This window comes from Mustela nivalis (genome assembly GCF_964662115.1).
Source record: "Mustela nivalis genome assembly, chromosome: 19".
Classification (NCBI taxonomy): Eukaryota; Metazoa; Chordata; class Mammalia; order Carnivora; family Mustelidae; genus Mustela; species Mustela nivalis.
The window spans coordinates 36581735-36598087 of record NC_139038.1 but is presented as its reverse complement, the minus strand read 5'-3'; the positions used below and the strand labels follow the sequence as shown (position 1 = coordinate 36598087).

The 16353-nt window shown below is 48.1% G+C and overlaps 3 protein-coding genes across 22 annotated transcripts in view; 1 reads left to right on the top strand and 2 right to left on the bottom strand.

The window, feature by feature from the left end:
* NLRC3 (NLR family CARD domain containing 3) overlaps window positions 1-16353 on the bottom strand; it is a 112660-nt gene that overhangs the window by 31187 nt on the left and 65120 nt on the right. The window lies entirely within an intron of this gene.
* The window catches only part of LOC309854327 (clusterin-associated protein 1), a 113801-nt gene that overhangs the window by 72852 nt on the left and 24596 nt on the right, over window positions 1-16353 (top strand). For 6 of the 17 annotated variants that reach the window (XM_082713333.1, XM_082713329.1, XM_082713339.1 and 3 more), the window contains exons 1-4: window positions 7157-7335; window positions 10235-10346; window positions 11689-11773; window positions 13249-13428. In XM_082713333.1, coding sequence (XP_082569459.1) covers window positions 7314-7335; window positions 10235-10346; window positions 11689-11773; window positions 13249-13428 — 399 coding nt within the window. In that variant the 5' untranslated portion in view covers window positions 7157-7313. Of the gene's footprint in view, window positions 1-326; window positions 3971-7156; window positions 7483-7555; window positions 7685-8758; window positions 8842-10234; window positions 10347-11688; window positions 11774-13248; window positions 13429-16353 lie in introns of those variants that run through there. The other 11 variants (XM_082713334.1, XM_082713340.1, XR_014306152.1 and 8 more) reach the window with 9 other exon arrangements.
* Window positions 422-2457, bottom strand: LOC309854346 (uncharacterized protein C16orf90 homolog; the record flags this gene model as incomplete). 4 transcript variants are annotated; one of them, XM_082713394.1, is made up of 3 exons in its annotated part: window positions 422-500; window positions 1471-1824; window positions 2358-2457. In XM_082713394.1, the coding sequence occupies 3 exons, from the start codon at window positions 2455-2457 to the stop codon at window positions 454-456; spliced, it is 501 nt and encodes a 166-aa protein (XP_082569520.1). The 4 variants fall into 4 exon arrangements, with proteins under 4 accessions (XP_082569520.1, XP_082569517.1, XP_082569519.1 ...); XM_082713391.1 differs by lacking the exon at window positions 422-500 and adding an exon at window positions 890-1047; XM_082713393.1 differs by lacking the exon at window positions 422-500 and adding an exon at window positions 890-1047 and having other exon boundaries at window positions 2354-2435.

Sequence of the window (16353 nt, the reverse complement as noted above, 5' to 3'; positions counted from 1 at the left end):
GATGGCAGCCCCAGCAGAAAGATCCAGACCCAAATGTCAGCAAGTCAAGGTTGAGACACCTTGGTACAGAGGAGTCCAAACTGTACGTGCCTGGAGACCAGCCTTCCTGGGAGAAGGACTGTACCCATCCTGCGTGGAGGGACAGGGCAGCCAGGGGTCCCCCAAGGGGCAGTGAACTAACCAAGGACTGTAAGTGGTGGCATGGGGTTCAGGCCAACATTTCCGCCCGGGTGGAGAGCTTGCTCTCTTCCCCCGCACCCTCCCTACATCCAGCCTGCTTCGTTTGTCCTCCGCGGTCTCCGCTAGATGGCGTGGCTTGCATTTAGGTCTTTTGAGATGTACATCCAGGAAGACTTCAAGGAGTTTCCCCCGCCAGAGGACGACGACGTTCACTTTGGAACCAACACCAGCAGCACCTTGGATCTTCCCTGGCATCAACCTGGAAATTCACTCTCAACACAGATGGCAGGTGCTCCAAGAGGCTCTTTCTCTGCATTGACCTCGCCACAGACAGACCCAGGGACAAGAAGGTGCAGGCCTTGGCTTTTATTGAAATTAGACCTTCGGGCTCCCCGGCCTCTTGGGGCCTAAATCTCTGCTCAGCCTGGCCTCCCAGGGACAAGTGGCCGACCTGAGCTGGAGCAGGCTGCAAGGGCTTCTATTTTTTCTGTTCCTCCTGAAGGACTTCCTCCTCCCCCCCCCCCCCCTTAAGTCTTCTTCCTGAGGCTAGCCCAAGCTCTGGTGCTGGGCAGCTGCTGGGGTGTCTCAGTGTGGGAGGACTGCCGGTAGGGACTGAGCCCTTCCTGCCTCCTCCTGAGCCTGCCTCCTCCTGAGCCATCCTTTTTCCTCCTGTCCACAGCTGGGACAGCCAGGCTTGGCACTCAGATCCCTATGGTCTCTCCAGAGCCCCAGAGCGGGTTCGCTTGCATAAGGGACATGTGGACTCCTCTGAGGCCCCCCAGGACCTCTTGGATCTGAGCCCCAAGCCTTCGGAGGGACCCAGCTGGGAGGGGACACCCTTGGCTGGGTCCATGCTGGAACTGGAAGCTGAGGAAAGTAGGGAGAGACAAATCACTCAGAGGGACCCAAGTGGAGGCTGCCAGGCTATCCTACAAACCCCTCCCCAACCCGCAGAACCAGGCATTCTTCAAAATAGGAAGGGAGGGGGAATTCTCCTGAAAGAGAGCCCATGAGGGAGGGAGGAAGGAGGAGGAAACAGATGGTTCAAGCTGAAAGGACCCTTGTCTAACCACCCCCTCATTTTATAAATGGGCACACTGAAGCTGGGGACAGCAGGGGTGATGGTGGGGAGCTGTCCAAGGTCCTTCATTGAGTGCAGAGCTGGGACAGGAACTCCGGAACCTTGGGAATGAAGAAGGGCCCATCTCTGTCCACCTGAGTCCTCAGCCAACCCTTCCCTGAGTCGTTCCCTCCTGTCTCCAGCCCTGCGTCACCCGGACAGGTGCTTACCTATATTTCCCAGGCTGTCCCTGGGCACTGGAGCTTCCAGAAGGGCTGAGCAATGGCTGTTAACGGAGCCCAGAGTCCCCTGTGGCAGGTCTAGGGGCCAGACCATGCTCTCAGGCTGTGGGAGGCAGCCCCTGGCCATGAGCCGGCCTAGCCAGTGGCTCTCACACTGGCCAGCAGTCTGCATGTGGCCTGGCAGGTAGAGAGCCAGGCCCCGGAGGTGGCGCAGCCGGAAGTTCTTGGGTTTGCTTCCCTGGGCACTGGGGCACTGCTGCTGCTGGGCCCCCAGCCCCCCCTCGTAGATGTTGGGTGGTGTGTCGGGGTGGCTGGGATGTCCTCGGGCCCAGCTCACTGCATCTGCAGAGGGGAGAGCAGGAGGGTGGTGGCTGGCAGGCCGCAACAGCGAAGAAGGGAGAACACAGTCACATGCTCTAAGACCAGCTGGTGTGATGGGCACTACCTGAGACTTGCTGAGCCTCACTCTACCTTTCCGTCAGATGGGTGTAGTCCCCTGCCTCCCCCCAACACCCCGCACCCAACACACACATACTACTCCTCTTCCCTTTCCCAACCAACAGGAAGGTCTGAGAAGCCTGAGATCGTGACAGAAAGAGCTCTTTCAGTATTTCAAGCCTTTTCTACCACCCCTTTCTTCCCCCTACCCTAGAAAGAGCATTCTGGTGTCAGTATAGAAATTGCAGTGGGTCCGGGATCACAGTCCAGGGTCACACAGCCTAGACCAGTGGCCATTCCCCTCTCCCAAGCATGCATGTCCCTGAGGCCACTGGTGGCTTTGGGCCCAGGTCAGAATAGGAGTGCATCTCTCCTCCTGCCACTCCTCCCTGCAGCCCGGCACCTTCTCTTATGCGCAGCTCAGAGAACGCACAGACCAAGGCTTCCATGGAGGGCCAGCGTGGTGGGGGAGGAGCGGCTGGGCCTCCTGTGCAGCAGGGCTCTGCTCTCCCCCACCTGGGTCTGCAGGTCTCCCATGGCAACCAGCTCTATGATGTCAAATGGAAGACTCCTAGCCTTCCTGGACTCCCAAGTTTGGGAGGGGATGCTGCCTAGGGCTGGAGCAGGGTGGGTAGAGGGCAAGGGAAGGGGGTGGAACCCTAGGGGAGGTCCCTGATCCTCTGACTTGGGACAAGCTACACAAAATAGACTCAGCTCTTGCAGGCTGGAAAGTCACTCCCAGGGTGACCTCTTGGGGTCTCAGTTTGCTCCTCCATGGGTAGGAAATGAGGCTTTAGGGACACAGACTTAGTGAGATCTGAACCAGTGCTTTGAGCCTCCTGAGGAGGTGGTTCAGGGTAGCTGAGCAAGTCACTTAATTTTTCTGAAATTACACTGTCTATTGCCCTATAAATAGATGATGGGGTATCATGTGGGTCATACCAAGTATTAGGATGTGGAAGAACCGGAGCTCTCGTGTACTGCTGAGGGGAATGTAAAGTGGTACCACTGCTTTGGGAGACAGTTTCTTCAAAAGTTAAACTTTCACCTCTCCTCATTCACAGATGACGTGCTCTCATGTAGGGAAAACATTAACTCACATGTAAAAACAAAGCTGCTTTGAGCTGATAAAAACCAGTAGAGAGAAACCAGCTTATTAGTTACAGGATATAAGATCCACTTACTCAAAAAATTGTATTTTTATGTACTAGCAAGGAACAAAAAGAATAAAACAATAAAACAAATTTAAGGAGGTACAAGATAACATTGAAAACTACAAAACAGCTAGAAAAAAAAAAGACTGACAAATAGAATACCCCCCAAAATCCTTGTTTATGGATTGAAGGTTTAACATTGTTAAGACAGCAAGACTCCCCCAAATGATCTACAAATTCAGTGCAATCCGTATCAGAATCCCAATAGTCTTTTAGACAGAAACAGGAAAGCTGATCTTAAAATTCATGTGGAATTGCAAGCCAAATGCCCAAAAACAATCTCAAAAAAGAAAAAGTTGGAAGATTCCTTTTCCCTGATTGCAAGACTTACTCTAATTCTACAATAACCAAAACAGTGTGGAATGAGTATAAGACTCGACATCTCAACCAATGTAATAAAAAGGAGAGTCCAGAAATGAAGTCATGCATCTGTGGTCAATTGATTTTCAACAAGGGGACCAAGACCACTTAGTGGGGTACAAATAGTCCCTTCAACAGGTGGTGCTGGGACAACCGGATAGCCACAACCAAAAGAATGAAGTTGGACCCCTACCTCACGCCATATACAAACATTAACTCAAAATCCAACAAAGACCCAAATGCAGGAGATAAAACTATATAAAGAAAACCTGGGGCTGGGGCACCTGGGTGGCTCAGTGGTTGGCCTCTGCCTTCGGCTCAGGTCATGATCTCAGTGTCCTGGGATCGAGCCCTGCATCGGGCTCTCTGCTCGGTGGGGAGCCTGATTCCCCCTTTCTCTCTGCCTGCCTGTCTGCCTACTTGGGATCTCTGTCTGTCAAATAAATAAATAAAATCTTAAAAAAAAGAAAAGAAAACCTGGGGTAAATCTTCATGACCCTGGATTTGGCAGTGGTTTCTTAGATACGGTAACAGAAGTACAAGCAACAAAAGAAAAAAATAGATAAATTGGACCTCATAAAAACTGAAAATTCTAGATAAGATGAAAAGAGAAAGGCAAAAAACAAATCAGTGATTGCCAGGAGGAGTAGGTGAAAAGGAATTTTTGGGGTGATGGAGCTGTTCTATAGTTTGGTGGTGATGCTAACTACTACATGACACTATACTCACCCACTATAATTGGCAGAGCACAAATGAAGCACTGGGACGGCAGCCAGAGTCACTTCTCTTCGTTTTCCATTTTTTTAATTTAATTAAGTAATCTTTGCACGCAGTGTGGTGCTGGAACTCATGACGCTGAGATCAAGAGCCACATGTTCTCTGACTGAGCCAGCTGGGTGCCCTGGACCTTAATTTATTAATTTTATTTGTTTGTTTATTTATTTGAGAGAAATCACAAGTAGGCAGAGAGGCAAGCGGGGGCGGGAGAGGTAGGAGGTAGGAAGGTAAGCAAACTCCCCACCTAGCAGAGAGCCAGGCGCAGGGCCCAATTCCAGAACCCTGGGATCATGATCTGAGTCAAAGGCAGAGAGAGGCTTTAACCCACTGAGCCACCCAGGTACCCCTAGGATGTTAATTTTTTAACAGCTTTATTGACATATAAAATGCCCATATTTAAAGTATGCAATTTAATATATTTTAATAAGTATACACATTCAAGAAACTACAATCAAAATAGAACAAATCTGTCACCTCTGTTTTTATGTGCCCCCTCCTACTCAGGGGAACATTGCTCTGATTTCTGTCACTGTAGATTTGCATATTTCTAGAGTTTTATATAAATGAAATCATACTGGGGTGCCTGGGTGGCTCAATCAGTTGGGCATCTGCCTTCAGCTCAGGTCATGATCCCTGGGTCCTGGGATGGAGCCCGATGTTGTCCTCCCTGCTCAGCGGGGAGTCTGCCTGCCCCTCTTCCTCTGCCCCTGCTTATGCTGTCTCTCAAATAAATAAATAAAATCTTAGAAAAAACCAAAACCTGTTCTTAATTTTTAGCAGTGTATGGGTGGGAGTGCAATTATTGTGTCATATGATAATTCAGTGTTTAACTACTTGAGGAGCTGCCAAACTGTTTTCCATAGTGGCTGCACCATTTTACATCCCCACCAGTAATGCTCAAGAGTTCCAATTTCTCCACACTTTTATTAATACTTATTTTTTTCCTTTAAAAATTTTTTTAAGGATTTTACCTATTTATTTGAGAGAGAGAGAGTGAGCATGAGAGGAGAGAGGTCAGCGGGAGAAGCAGACTCCCTGCTGAGCAGGGAGCCCGATATGGGACTTGATCCTGGGAATCCAGAATCAAAACCTGAGCTGAAGGCAGTTGCCTGGTTAGGCCACCCAGGCGCCCTTAAAAGTTTTTTTTAATAGCTATCCTTGTGGGAGTGAAATAGTATCTCACTGTGGTTTAAATTTGTATTCCCCTAATGACTAAGGATGTTGAACATCTTTTCATGTGCTTGCTAACCATTTGTATATCTTTTTTAGTGAAATGTCTTAAGTTTTTCATTCATTTTTAAACTGGGTTGCCTTTTTATTGAGTTTATAGGTGTCTTTATATATTCTGGACACTTATGAGATACATAATTTACAAATATTTTCTCCCATTCTGGAGGCTGTCTTTTCACTTCTTGATAGTGTCTTTCCTGGCACACACATTTTCCAGTTTTTTTCCCCCAAGATTTTGTTTATTTACTTGATAGAGTAGGTAGACAAGTAGGCAGAGAGGCAGGTAGAGAGAGAGGAGGAAGCCAAGCAGAGAGCCCGATGTGGGGCTTGATCCCAGGACTCTGAGGTTATGACTTGAGCGGAAGGCAGAGGCTTTAACACTGAGTGACCCAGGTGCCCCACATTTTCAGTTTTGATGAGGTTCACTTTATGTTATTTCTTTAGTTGCTTGTACTTCCGTCCTCCCTCTCCCACTCCCCCTGGTTGTGTTCCCTCTGTGTCTATGTCAAATTTTTTAAAAAATTATTTTTTATTAAGATTTTATTTATTTGAGGGGTGTGCCTGTGTGGCTCGGTTGAGCGACTGCCTTTGGCACACGTCATGATCCTTAAGTCCTGCGATCCAGTGTCATCCAGTGTCCGCATGGGGCTCCCTGGTCAGCAGGGAGTCTGCTTCTCCTTTTGACCACCACCACCCCACTGTCTCTGTCTCTCTCAAATAAATCTTTTTAAAAAAATATTTTATTGGGGCACCTGGGTGGCTCAATCGTTAAGCGTCTGCCTTCTGCACAGGTCATGATCCCAGCGATCTGAGTTGAGCTCCGCATGGGGCTCCGTGGTTGGCGGGAAGCCTGCTTCTCCCTCTCCCACTCCCCTGGCTGTGTTCCTTTTCTAGCTGTCTCTTTTTGTCAATTACATAAATAAAACCTTTAAAAAATTAAAAATTTTTTAAAAAGAATAAGCTGATGTCCTTATTTAAAAAAAAAAAAAGAAAAAAATATTTTCTTTATCTGAGAGAGCGCGAGAGAACAAGAGCAGGGAGGAGAGGGAGTAGGTGACTCCTCTGAGTAGGGAGCTGGACAGGAGGCCCCATTCCAGGACTCTGGGGCCATGACCTAAGTGCAAGGCAGACGTTTAACCAACTGACTCTCTTAGGGGCCCCCAAGAGCCTCCGTTGCCAGGACAATCGCCGGCAAACCAGGACTCGGGCTGATTTCTGGCATGTCGTGAAGCCAAAGCGAGCTGCGCTTGCGCGGTGGCCGCATGGCCGCCTATCGCCGCCCCGCGGGCATCCTGGGTCTTTGCTTCTGACGTCCCCGGCCTCACTTCAACACTTTGCCGTTTCTCGAGGGTCTCGGTTGCTGGCGAAGCCAGCGAATTTACCCAGACCGGGGAGAAAGATGCTGGGCACAGGACCCAGGAGGGAATCCCGGCTTCGTGACATTATCGTACATTCTGGGGAGTTGAGGAAGAAATAAGCAGCAGTACGTAGAGCGCCGAGCACAGCGTTAGGCACATAGTAGGTGCTCAGAATGTGTCCGCCAGTACCAATGTATGTTTGCACACTGTGCGAAGAGGACCCAGATGCCGCGAGGCGCGTAGCCGCTCGCCTGGGTCAGGCTTCTTTGGCGTCCCCTGACACCCCTAGCTACTCGCCCCCTGTGCATGCGCACGCGCGCGATCTGGCCGCTTCGCCTCTCGTCCTGTTTGGCCCGAGCCGCGTGCCGTCGAGCCTCCGTGCGTTGCCATAGAGACCCGTGAGCCCTGAGGGGCTCGCGGCCCAGACGCCAGGCTGCGGGGGATTAAGAGCACCATGTCTTTCCGCGAACTCCGCAGTAAGGCCGCCCTGCCCGCTTTCCCCTGCGGGTCCGCGCCCGAGTCTTCCCCGTTTGGGCCTGTGCGGCCCCCGGGGAGTCCCTGGCCGCTGCCGCCCCCGAAGCCGAGCGCCCCCGCCCCTTGTCAGCACTCCGACCTGGCGCGAGGTGCTGTGAGCGCCCCTGGCCGCGTGTGGTTAGGCGGCTGTGGAGCCGAAGTGTTAATTTTGTCTAATTTTAGATGGCTTGCATGGCCACAGGCGGCTGCTTGCTACGGTGTTGGAAAACGCTGAGACCGATTCGGAGTCGGGTTAGCTGGAGAGTTCAGAAAAACGAGCAAAACCGCGGAGGGGACTGGTGAATGACCGTCGCGGGTGGCATGTTTTGAGTTTTTACGGTCGGCCGGGGAGTTCCTGTATATGGGTGTGCAACGTATTATTGGCCTCCTGAACCACTGTATATTCTGTATTTGGAGAGCAGGAACGGGCCGGGAGGGCAGGGAACTCGACCCTAGGACCCAGGCGGTGGGATCTGGCGCCGGAGTTTGAATTCGGTTTTCTCACTTCCAGAGCCTGCGTCGTTCCTAAAGGGACTGTGCTGGGAGAGTGGGGACGTGGGATGGAGATAACCCGAATTGGTTCCTGCTACTTTGGGGGCATCTGTTACACACCAGGTGTTTTGCAGTAAATACCTGGTTTTCGTCCTCACTTGCACAGTGAGGTGGGTAGCGTGATCCCTGCATGAAAGACTTGGAGACACAGAGAAGTCAAGCAGCTTGCTTTAAGTCACTCATCTAGAACTGGGTGGAAAGCACTATTGGAGCTGTGGGACTGTGTGAGTCAAAATCCTTTGCTTTCCATGAGCGGGCATTTTCTGAACCTGAAGCGTTTGGGCCACCTGGGTCCACCTGCTTAGGGGTAGCACATGATTGCCAAGTTGCTGTCATCCAGGCCTGTTTTTACTGCCCCGTTTTCTAACAAATTGCTGGACATTTCACCATTAACGATTGTCATTTCATTTAGGAATCGCTCTTTTTCTTCCATGTAAATATAGGGGAAGGGGCATCACATTTTATTGGCACACCTAGTAGCACCATGGTGTGAATTATGCCCTCTGGGATTTGAAGGTTCTTGGTGACGGTGTGTTGTAGAGATGAGTTTCTCCTCCTTCGCAGGCTGAGGCCCGGGTTCTGCTAGGGGACATTAAATGCAGTTGTGCCTGGAAGAGGGTGTTAAGAAAGGGATTTCTGAACTTTTTGACCTTAAATGAATGCCATACATTTGTGCAACTTTCAGTAAAAATAATAGTCCAATTGTCCCCATTTTGCAGAATTAATGGGATCCTACTACAGCTTAATAGGAAGAAGTATTTAGGCAGTGTGTGGCGTGTGGTGGGAATAAAGCTGCTTTATAAACCATCACTCTCCTCACATTTCGCAGAAAGCAGTGACGAGGCCCTCTGTGCCCTTCTTACTTTGCTTGTATCTTCTCTTGCCTGGTGAGATCCAGCCTAACCTCCAGTGCCCAGGTAGCTTTTTTGCAAATGTTGTTGAGATCATTTGAACCTCGAGGAAGAGCAGGAACAGGCATTCTGTAGAGCCAGAAGCACACCAAAAACAGATCCTGGCATGTTGTGGAAACAAAAATATTTGTTGTGTTCATTTGCTCATTTTGCTTTAAAGCGTAGTGACCACCACAACCTCCAGTTTCAACAAGTATTAGTATTATTGTTTCTTGTTCTGGTTTATAAAAGGAATTAAAATATTTCTGTATAGTTCAAACAGTCTCTTCAAGATCTCTTTAAATACAATGCTGTTGGGATGCCTGGGTGGCTCAGTTGGTGAAGCTCTGCCTTTGGCTCCGGTCATGATCCCAGGGTCCTGGGATTGGCCCCACAATGGGCTCCCTGATTAGTGGGGAGTCTGCTTCTCCCTCTGCCTCTCCCCCTGCTTATATGCTCACTCTTTCTGTCTCAAATAAATAAATAAAAGATTAAAAATAAATAAATAAATAAATAAGATTAAAAAGCCAACTCCAGAATAACTCAGACAGGTGAACTTTGCCCCACTAAATGTACTAAATGAACACCTCTAAATGTAACCGCTGTTAACATTTAACATTTTTTAAAAAAGATATATTTTTTTTATTTGAGAGAGAGACAGGCGCTTGTATGGGAGCACGGGTTGGGGGTGTGGGGGGAGAAAGGGAGAGAAGCACACTCCCTGCTGAGTGTGGAGCCGTGCAGGGCTTGATCCCTTGACCCTGAGATCAGGATCTGAGCCAAAATCAAGAGTCCGATGCTCAACCGACTGAGCCACCCAGGTGCCCCAGCATATTTTTTCTTGATGACATTTTGTAAACCAGATATTTCTCATTTTGAGAGGTAAAGAGAAGGATATCCAAGAGGGAAATGACATATCGAAGGGAGAAATTCTATTCACACCCAATCCTTAAACCCTATTATATCAGACTTTTTTTTTTTTAAGATTTTATTTATTTATTTGACAGAGAGAGAGAGAGCGATCACACAAGGAGAATAGCAGGCAGAGGGAGAAGGAGAAGCAGGCTTCTCCTCAGCAAGGAGCTGAGCAAGGAGCCCAATGTAGGGCTCGATCCCTTGACCCTGGGATCATGACCTGAGCCAAAGGCAGACGCTTAACTGATCAAGCCACCTAGGTGCCTGCCTAGACCCCATTATAATATACAGCTTCCACTTTTTCCTCCCATTGAAGTTAAGTGTTTTTCAGGAAGCAGATTATATATTTAAAGTTTCGTCTCCTTTTTGCTTTCCCTCTTAGAGACTTGATAAATAGTCCTGTAACTGTCAGTATGTTGGGAATAAAGAGGGAAAACAAGGAAAGTAAGTAAGTAGTTGCTCTTTGATGGGGGAACTGACTGAGCTGTATTTTACCTTTGGACAGATTTTACAGAGATGATGAGAGCCTTGGGATACCCTCGCCACATCTCAATGGAAAACTTCCGCACACCAAATTTTGGACTTGTGTCTGAAGTGCTGCTTTGGCTTGTGAAACGGTCAGAAATGTACTTTAATAAAGTCTAAGAATGAATGCTGTATTTTATTCAATAGCCACCTATTGAAAATGGATACTGTGGTGAAGCAGAAGGAAGAATTCAATAAATTCTGAGTTTGAAAGACTCACTTATAACCTATTAAAAATCAGTTGAGCTTGAGGAGCGCTGTGGAGAAGGGAGGCAGTGGTAAGAGATTTCTCAGAAGCTGATGCGAACAGTGGTCCAGGCTCCCCTTCACGCTCTCACTGTCGTCAGGAGTGAGCAGGATCTCTGCACACTCTCTAATGACTATAATGAAGTACATAATGAAGTGTAATGAGGTAGAAATCATTCAGATTCAGATTTCATATGTGTGAAAAATTTAATATGATTCTGGGTGGGCGATCTTTTTTAAGGAGGTCATACATATTTTCGGTGTTGCAGGCTACATAAGATCTTTGTTGCATAATCTCCCCTGTGTTTTGTTTGTGATAATCCTTTAAAAATGTGAAAACCCTCCTTCGCCTGCAGTTTGCACAGGAGGAAACCAAGGACTGCACCGCACTGACCCCTGGTGGGTCGTCAGTAACTCCAGAACTCCCCTAACCACTGCTTCTCAGCTAGCTGGTTGGCTCTGTGAGGTCAAGGGCTGCTCAGCCAGAGTGATAGTTCTCATTATTTTAGTTGAACTTTGAGGTCTGAGATAGACTTAATTTTTTTTTAAAGACTTTATTTATTTATTTGACAGAGAGAGATCACAAGTAGGCAGAGAGACAGGCAGAGAGAGAGAGAGAGGAGGAAACAGGCTCCCTGCTGAGCAGAGAGCCCGACGCGGGACTCGATCCCAGGACCCTGAGATCATGACCTGAGCCGAAGGCAGCGGCTTAACCCACTGAGCCACCCAGGCGCCCATGAGATAGACTTAATTTTGTAAGCTGAGCCCCTAATTGGATTTTTGTAATCACTTAAGTCTGTTCTTAGGTGAGGATTCACTCCCTGAGGTGTTTGGGTTTTTATGCTGCTTTTTTTTTTTTTTAATATTTTTATTTATTTATTTGACAGAGATCACAAGTAGGCAGAGAGGCAGGCAGAGAGAGAGGAGGAAGCAGGTTCCCCATCAAGCAGAGTGCCCGATGTGGGGCTCGATCCCTTGACCCTGGGATCATGACCTGAGCCAAAGGCAGAGGCTTTAACCCACTGAGCCACCCAGGCGCCCCTTTTATGCTGGTTTTGAAGTCTCTCTCACTCTTACTACCTGAACCGGGGACTTAGAGAGCTTGCTGTTACGGATCCTCTCAGCTGCCTATTTTCTCTTTCGTGGACTTTGTACTTAATTAACTTTTCTTCTCTCTCTCTCTGAAAGGTATGAACCTCAGACCGATATCCCTTCTGATGTTGAGACTGAACAAGACCGAGTTTTCTTCATTAAAGCAATTGCCCAGTTTCTGGTTAGTTGACAGTTATTTTCTGGAGTTGGAATATTAAGTATGTTACAGATGAGTCCCAATGGGGGCTGCTTTCGTGTTTCTAAGCCCATCTGGTCACCAAGTTTCTGTGGAGGCATTTTTTTTGTTTTTTGTTTTTAATTCATTATTATTTTGTTTCTAAAGAATTTATTTATTTATTTGACAGAGAGAGATCACAAGGAGAGAAGCAGGCAGAGAGTGAGGGGGGGGGGAAGCAGTCTCCCTGCTAAGCAGAGAGCCCAATGCAGGACTCGATCCCAGGACCCTGGGATCATGACCTGAGCCGAAGGCAGAGGCTTTAACCCACTGAGCCACCCAGGCACCCCGTTAATTCATTATTTGTTAAGAATTCTATTCAGTTAGTTTAGTATAGGTTCAAAATTTTTTCTTTTTTGATTTTATTTATTTGACACACAGAGAGAGAGAGATCGTGAGAGAGAGAACACAAGCAGGCGGAGTGGAAGAGAGAGAGAAGCAGGTTTCCCGCTGAGCAGGGAGTCTGATATAGGGCTTAATCCCAGGACCCTGAGATCTTGACCTGAGCCAAAGGTGACACTTAATGACTGAGTGTCATTAAGTGATGACTGACCCAGGTGCTCCTCAGAATTTCTTCTTAATTATGAAACAGTATAGGGTAAAAGGACTTTTTCTCTTGTCTGCCATTGACCCAGTTCATCCCCATCTCCATCCTCCGAGTTTATTTACATACAGAGAAGCAAACACAATATACATTCTTTCCCCTGCCTTTTACACAAATGGTGGCGTACGGTACACCACTGCTTAGAATCCTGCTTTATTCACTTAGTTGTGTGTTTTGGAGAATTTTCCGAATACATATCCAGTTTCCTCATTCTGTCTTGTGCCTGAGTAGTATCGCTTTCATGAGTATACCATAGTTTATGTAATTTATATATAGATAGGTGTTTAGATTTTTTTTAAGATTTTGTTTATTTATTTGACAGAGACACACAGTGAGAGAGGGAACACAAGCAGGGTGTGGGAGGGGGAGAAGCAGACTTCCTAATGAGCAGGGAGTCCGATGCGGAGCTCGATCCCAGGACCCTGAGATCCTGACCTGAGGCAAAGGCAGACACTTAACAACTGAGCCACCCAGCTTCCTCAGGTGTTTAGATAGTTTATAACTTTTGCTCTATGAAACTGTGCCGTAGTGAATAGCCCACACGTAGGACTTTGTGACAGTGACCCCAGGATAAGTTCTTAGGATTGGAAAGATGGGTGAATTTGTAATTTTATTGTCAGTTACTAAATAGCTCTCTATCAAGATTATATCAGTTCATACACCCACTTGCAATGCTTGAGTCACTTGGAAGTTTGATTCAATACAGTCAGGTTTTTGTTAAAGAGAGATTTTCAAGTTACCTACATGAGATTCAAGTTGGATTTTATTTACATGGAAAGGGCCTTACTTTTTTTTTTTTTTTTTTGTCTGAAAATAGGCCACCAAGGCGCATATAAAACTCAATACCAAGAAGCTTTATCAGGCAGATGGGTATGCAGTGAAAGAGCTTTTGAAGATCACCTCTGTCCTTTATAATGCCATGAAGACCAAAGGGATGGAGGGCTCTAAGATAGGGGAGGAGGACATCAGCAAATTCAAGTTTGATCTTGGCTCGAAGGTAAGGACAATGTCCCAGTGTGGGGCAGTGTGTGTATTTCTTAAACTCTGAAACGGAACATATCAGACACTCATGTCATTGCTTCTTGCCTTACCCCTTGACTAGGAGCAGTTTTTCAGTTCTGTGCTCATCACCATTTAGATACAAACAGCAGTCACAACAAATTAATCCGCTACCTATGGAAAACCCACTATATGCCAGGCACGGTTCAGATGTTCAGGGTACCACGTGAACAGCAAGACAGCAATCCTCTGTTAGGCTCAGTGGGGAGTCAGACTACACCACAAAGCAGAAGGATTGGCAGGTCAGAGGTGATCGGTGTGTGGGGGAATGGTAAAGCAGGGCCAGGCTGTCTGCAACAGGGAGACGGGGTGGGTGACATCCTCTGCCGAGATGCGAAGCAGGGAAGGAGCAAGCCGTGCAGCGGAAGGGGAAGAGTATCCTCTGAAAAAGTGTGCTTTGTGTATTTGAGGAAATGGGTCAATAGAGGGGAGCATGAGAGTTCGGAGGGGTCCTTTTTTTTTTTTTTTTTTTTTTAAGATTTTATTTATTTATTTGACAGAGATCACAAATAGGCAGAGAGGCGGGCGGGTGGGTGGGGAAGCAGGCTCCCCGCCGAGCAGAGAGCCCGATGCGGGGCTTGATCCCAGGACCCCAAGATCATGACCTGAGCTGAAGGCAGAGGCTTTAACCCCCTGAGCCACTGAGGCGCCCCTCGGAGGGGTCCTTTGACAGACCCCACCCTGTGGTGTCTCCACAGCCACTGTAAAGAGGTTGACTTTGAGGTGGAAAATCATGGCGTTTGAGCAGAGAAGTACGTAATTTGAAACTTTGTATTAAAAGGATCCCTCTGGCTCCTGGGTTGAGATTAGACTGAGGGGGGCATGAGGGTACACGCAGACATGTCAGTGACTTTGGACAGAGTGGTTGCTGATATCAGGAGCTCGGCTAAGATGGGAGACAGCTGAGCTGCCAGGCATCGGAGGATTTGATGAAAGCAGCAAGCCGAAATGAAAGTTAAGTATTCAGTCACTTACTGTGATGGTTTGATCAAGGCGCTAAAAGCAGAGGAAGTGTCACGCCTCCCTCCCACCACACTGTTCCTTTGTCTCCCAGGAGATGGCACACCCTTGAAGGGGTTGTCTCCTGAGGGAGCCCTGAACAAAAGGCTCCAGCACTTTTTTTTTTAATTTTTAATTTTTTAAATTTCTTTTCAGTGTAAAATTCTTTTCAGAATTCAATGTTTATGTACCACACCCAGTGCTCCATGCAATATGTGCCCTCCACAATATCCACCACCAGGCTCCCCCAACCTCCTGCTCCCCCGCCCCTTCAAAACCCTCAGATTGTTTTTCAGAGTTCATAGTCTCTCATGGTTCATCTCCCCCTCTAATTTCCCCCAACTCCCTTCTCCTCTCCATCTCCCCATGTCCTCTGTGTTATTTCTTATGCTCCACAAGTAAGTGAAACCATATGATAATTGACTCTCTGCTTGACTTACTTCATTCAGCATAATCTCTTCCAGTCCCGTCCATGTCGCTACAAAAGTTGGGTTTTCATCCTTTCTGATGGAGCCAAAATACCCCATTGTGTATATGGACCACATCTTCCTTATCCATCCATCCATTGAAGGGCATCTTGGTTTTTTCCACTGTTTGGTGACCATGGCCATTGCACTTTTATGACCCTGAGTTGGGGGAGGACTAGGAGTGGAAGAGTGTCCCCAGGTTTTCTCCCTAGTTCCCCCACAAGAAGGCCACCTCAGCCCGCCATGAAGAGACCTGGGAGTGAAGGCCCCACATACTTTATGGATCATGGGGGTCAAAGGCCCTGCATCCTTGACTGCTGCTTCCTTCAGAGCCTGCAGTGCCCTGCTGTGCCTCAGCTGGGGTGAGCCCTGGCACAGGTACCCCTGTCAGGCCTGCCAGGGAAAGCCTTTGTGATCACCTGTGATCAGGTCCAAGAATTCATACCAAGGTTTGTAACCAGGAGCCAGAATCAGTGGAAAGAAGTGGCCAGGGGTTAGAACCTATTCTGAACATGGATCTTGTGGGCTTGAATGTGGGTTGAGAGAAAACAGACCATGCAAGGAAGATCCTACAGCTACCCTGTCTGCTAGATCTCTCTGTGATGATGGATGTGTTCTCTATCTATGCCATACTGTTGGAGCTACTTGCCACATGTAGCTAGCGTCACCGAATAACAGGGTTCCAAATTTATTTAAATTTAAATAATGAAACATGGAAAAGGCCATCTGTGGCAAGTCCACACAGTTTTAGCCTTCATAGCTCTGGAGTTCTTGGTCTGAGCACCTGCAGGGGTTAAGTTGCCTTTACTGAAAGGGAGGGGAGTGTGGGAGGAGCAGGCCTGGTAGGAAAGGCGGGAGTTTGGTTGGAACAGCTGAGCTGTTCAGTATGAGGTGTTCGGTTGTAGAAAGTGTTACAGCCACGAGCTTAGGAGGGGGTGTGAGTAGAGAAGAGTTCAGGGGACTGAACTTGATGGCCTCGGGGGCCGGGATGCAGGGGAGATAATGAGACTACTGCTAAGGAAGTGGGATGTTTGCTGCTATGAGGTGGTCTGGGCCGGGGGAGCTGGAGCTGGAGGGATCGGAACCCTGCAGGACTAAGGGAGGGGAAGACAGCAGCTGTGAATGCAGAGGGAGACTTGCTGTGGCCGGTGTGGGAGTCGGAGAGAGGAAGAGTGAGCAGAGCAAGGAAATGTTTGGGTTCTCTGGAAAAGTTACCATATGCAAGGAAGTGGGATGACCTGTGACGCCTAAGAAAGAAGCTTATGCTCGGGGCTAGAGGCTGTCATCTTCACAGCAGTAGATGCCGCCCCTGAGGGAGGCGGGTCACACCATGGGGCTGTGTGCAGGTTAATTCCCAGGAGCCCCAGCAGCTGTGCACCAGGCTGTCCAGAGGCGGA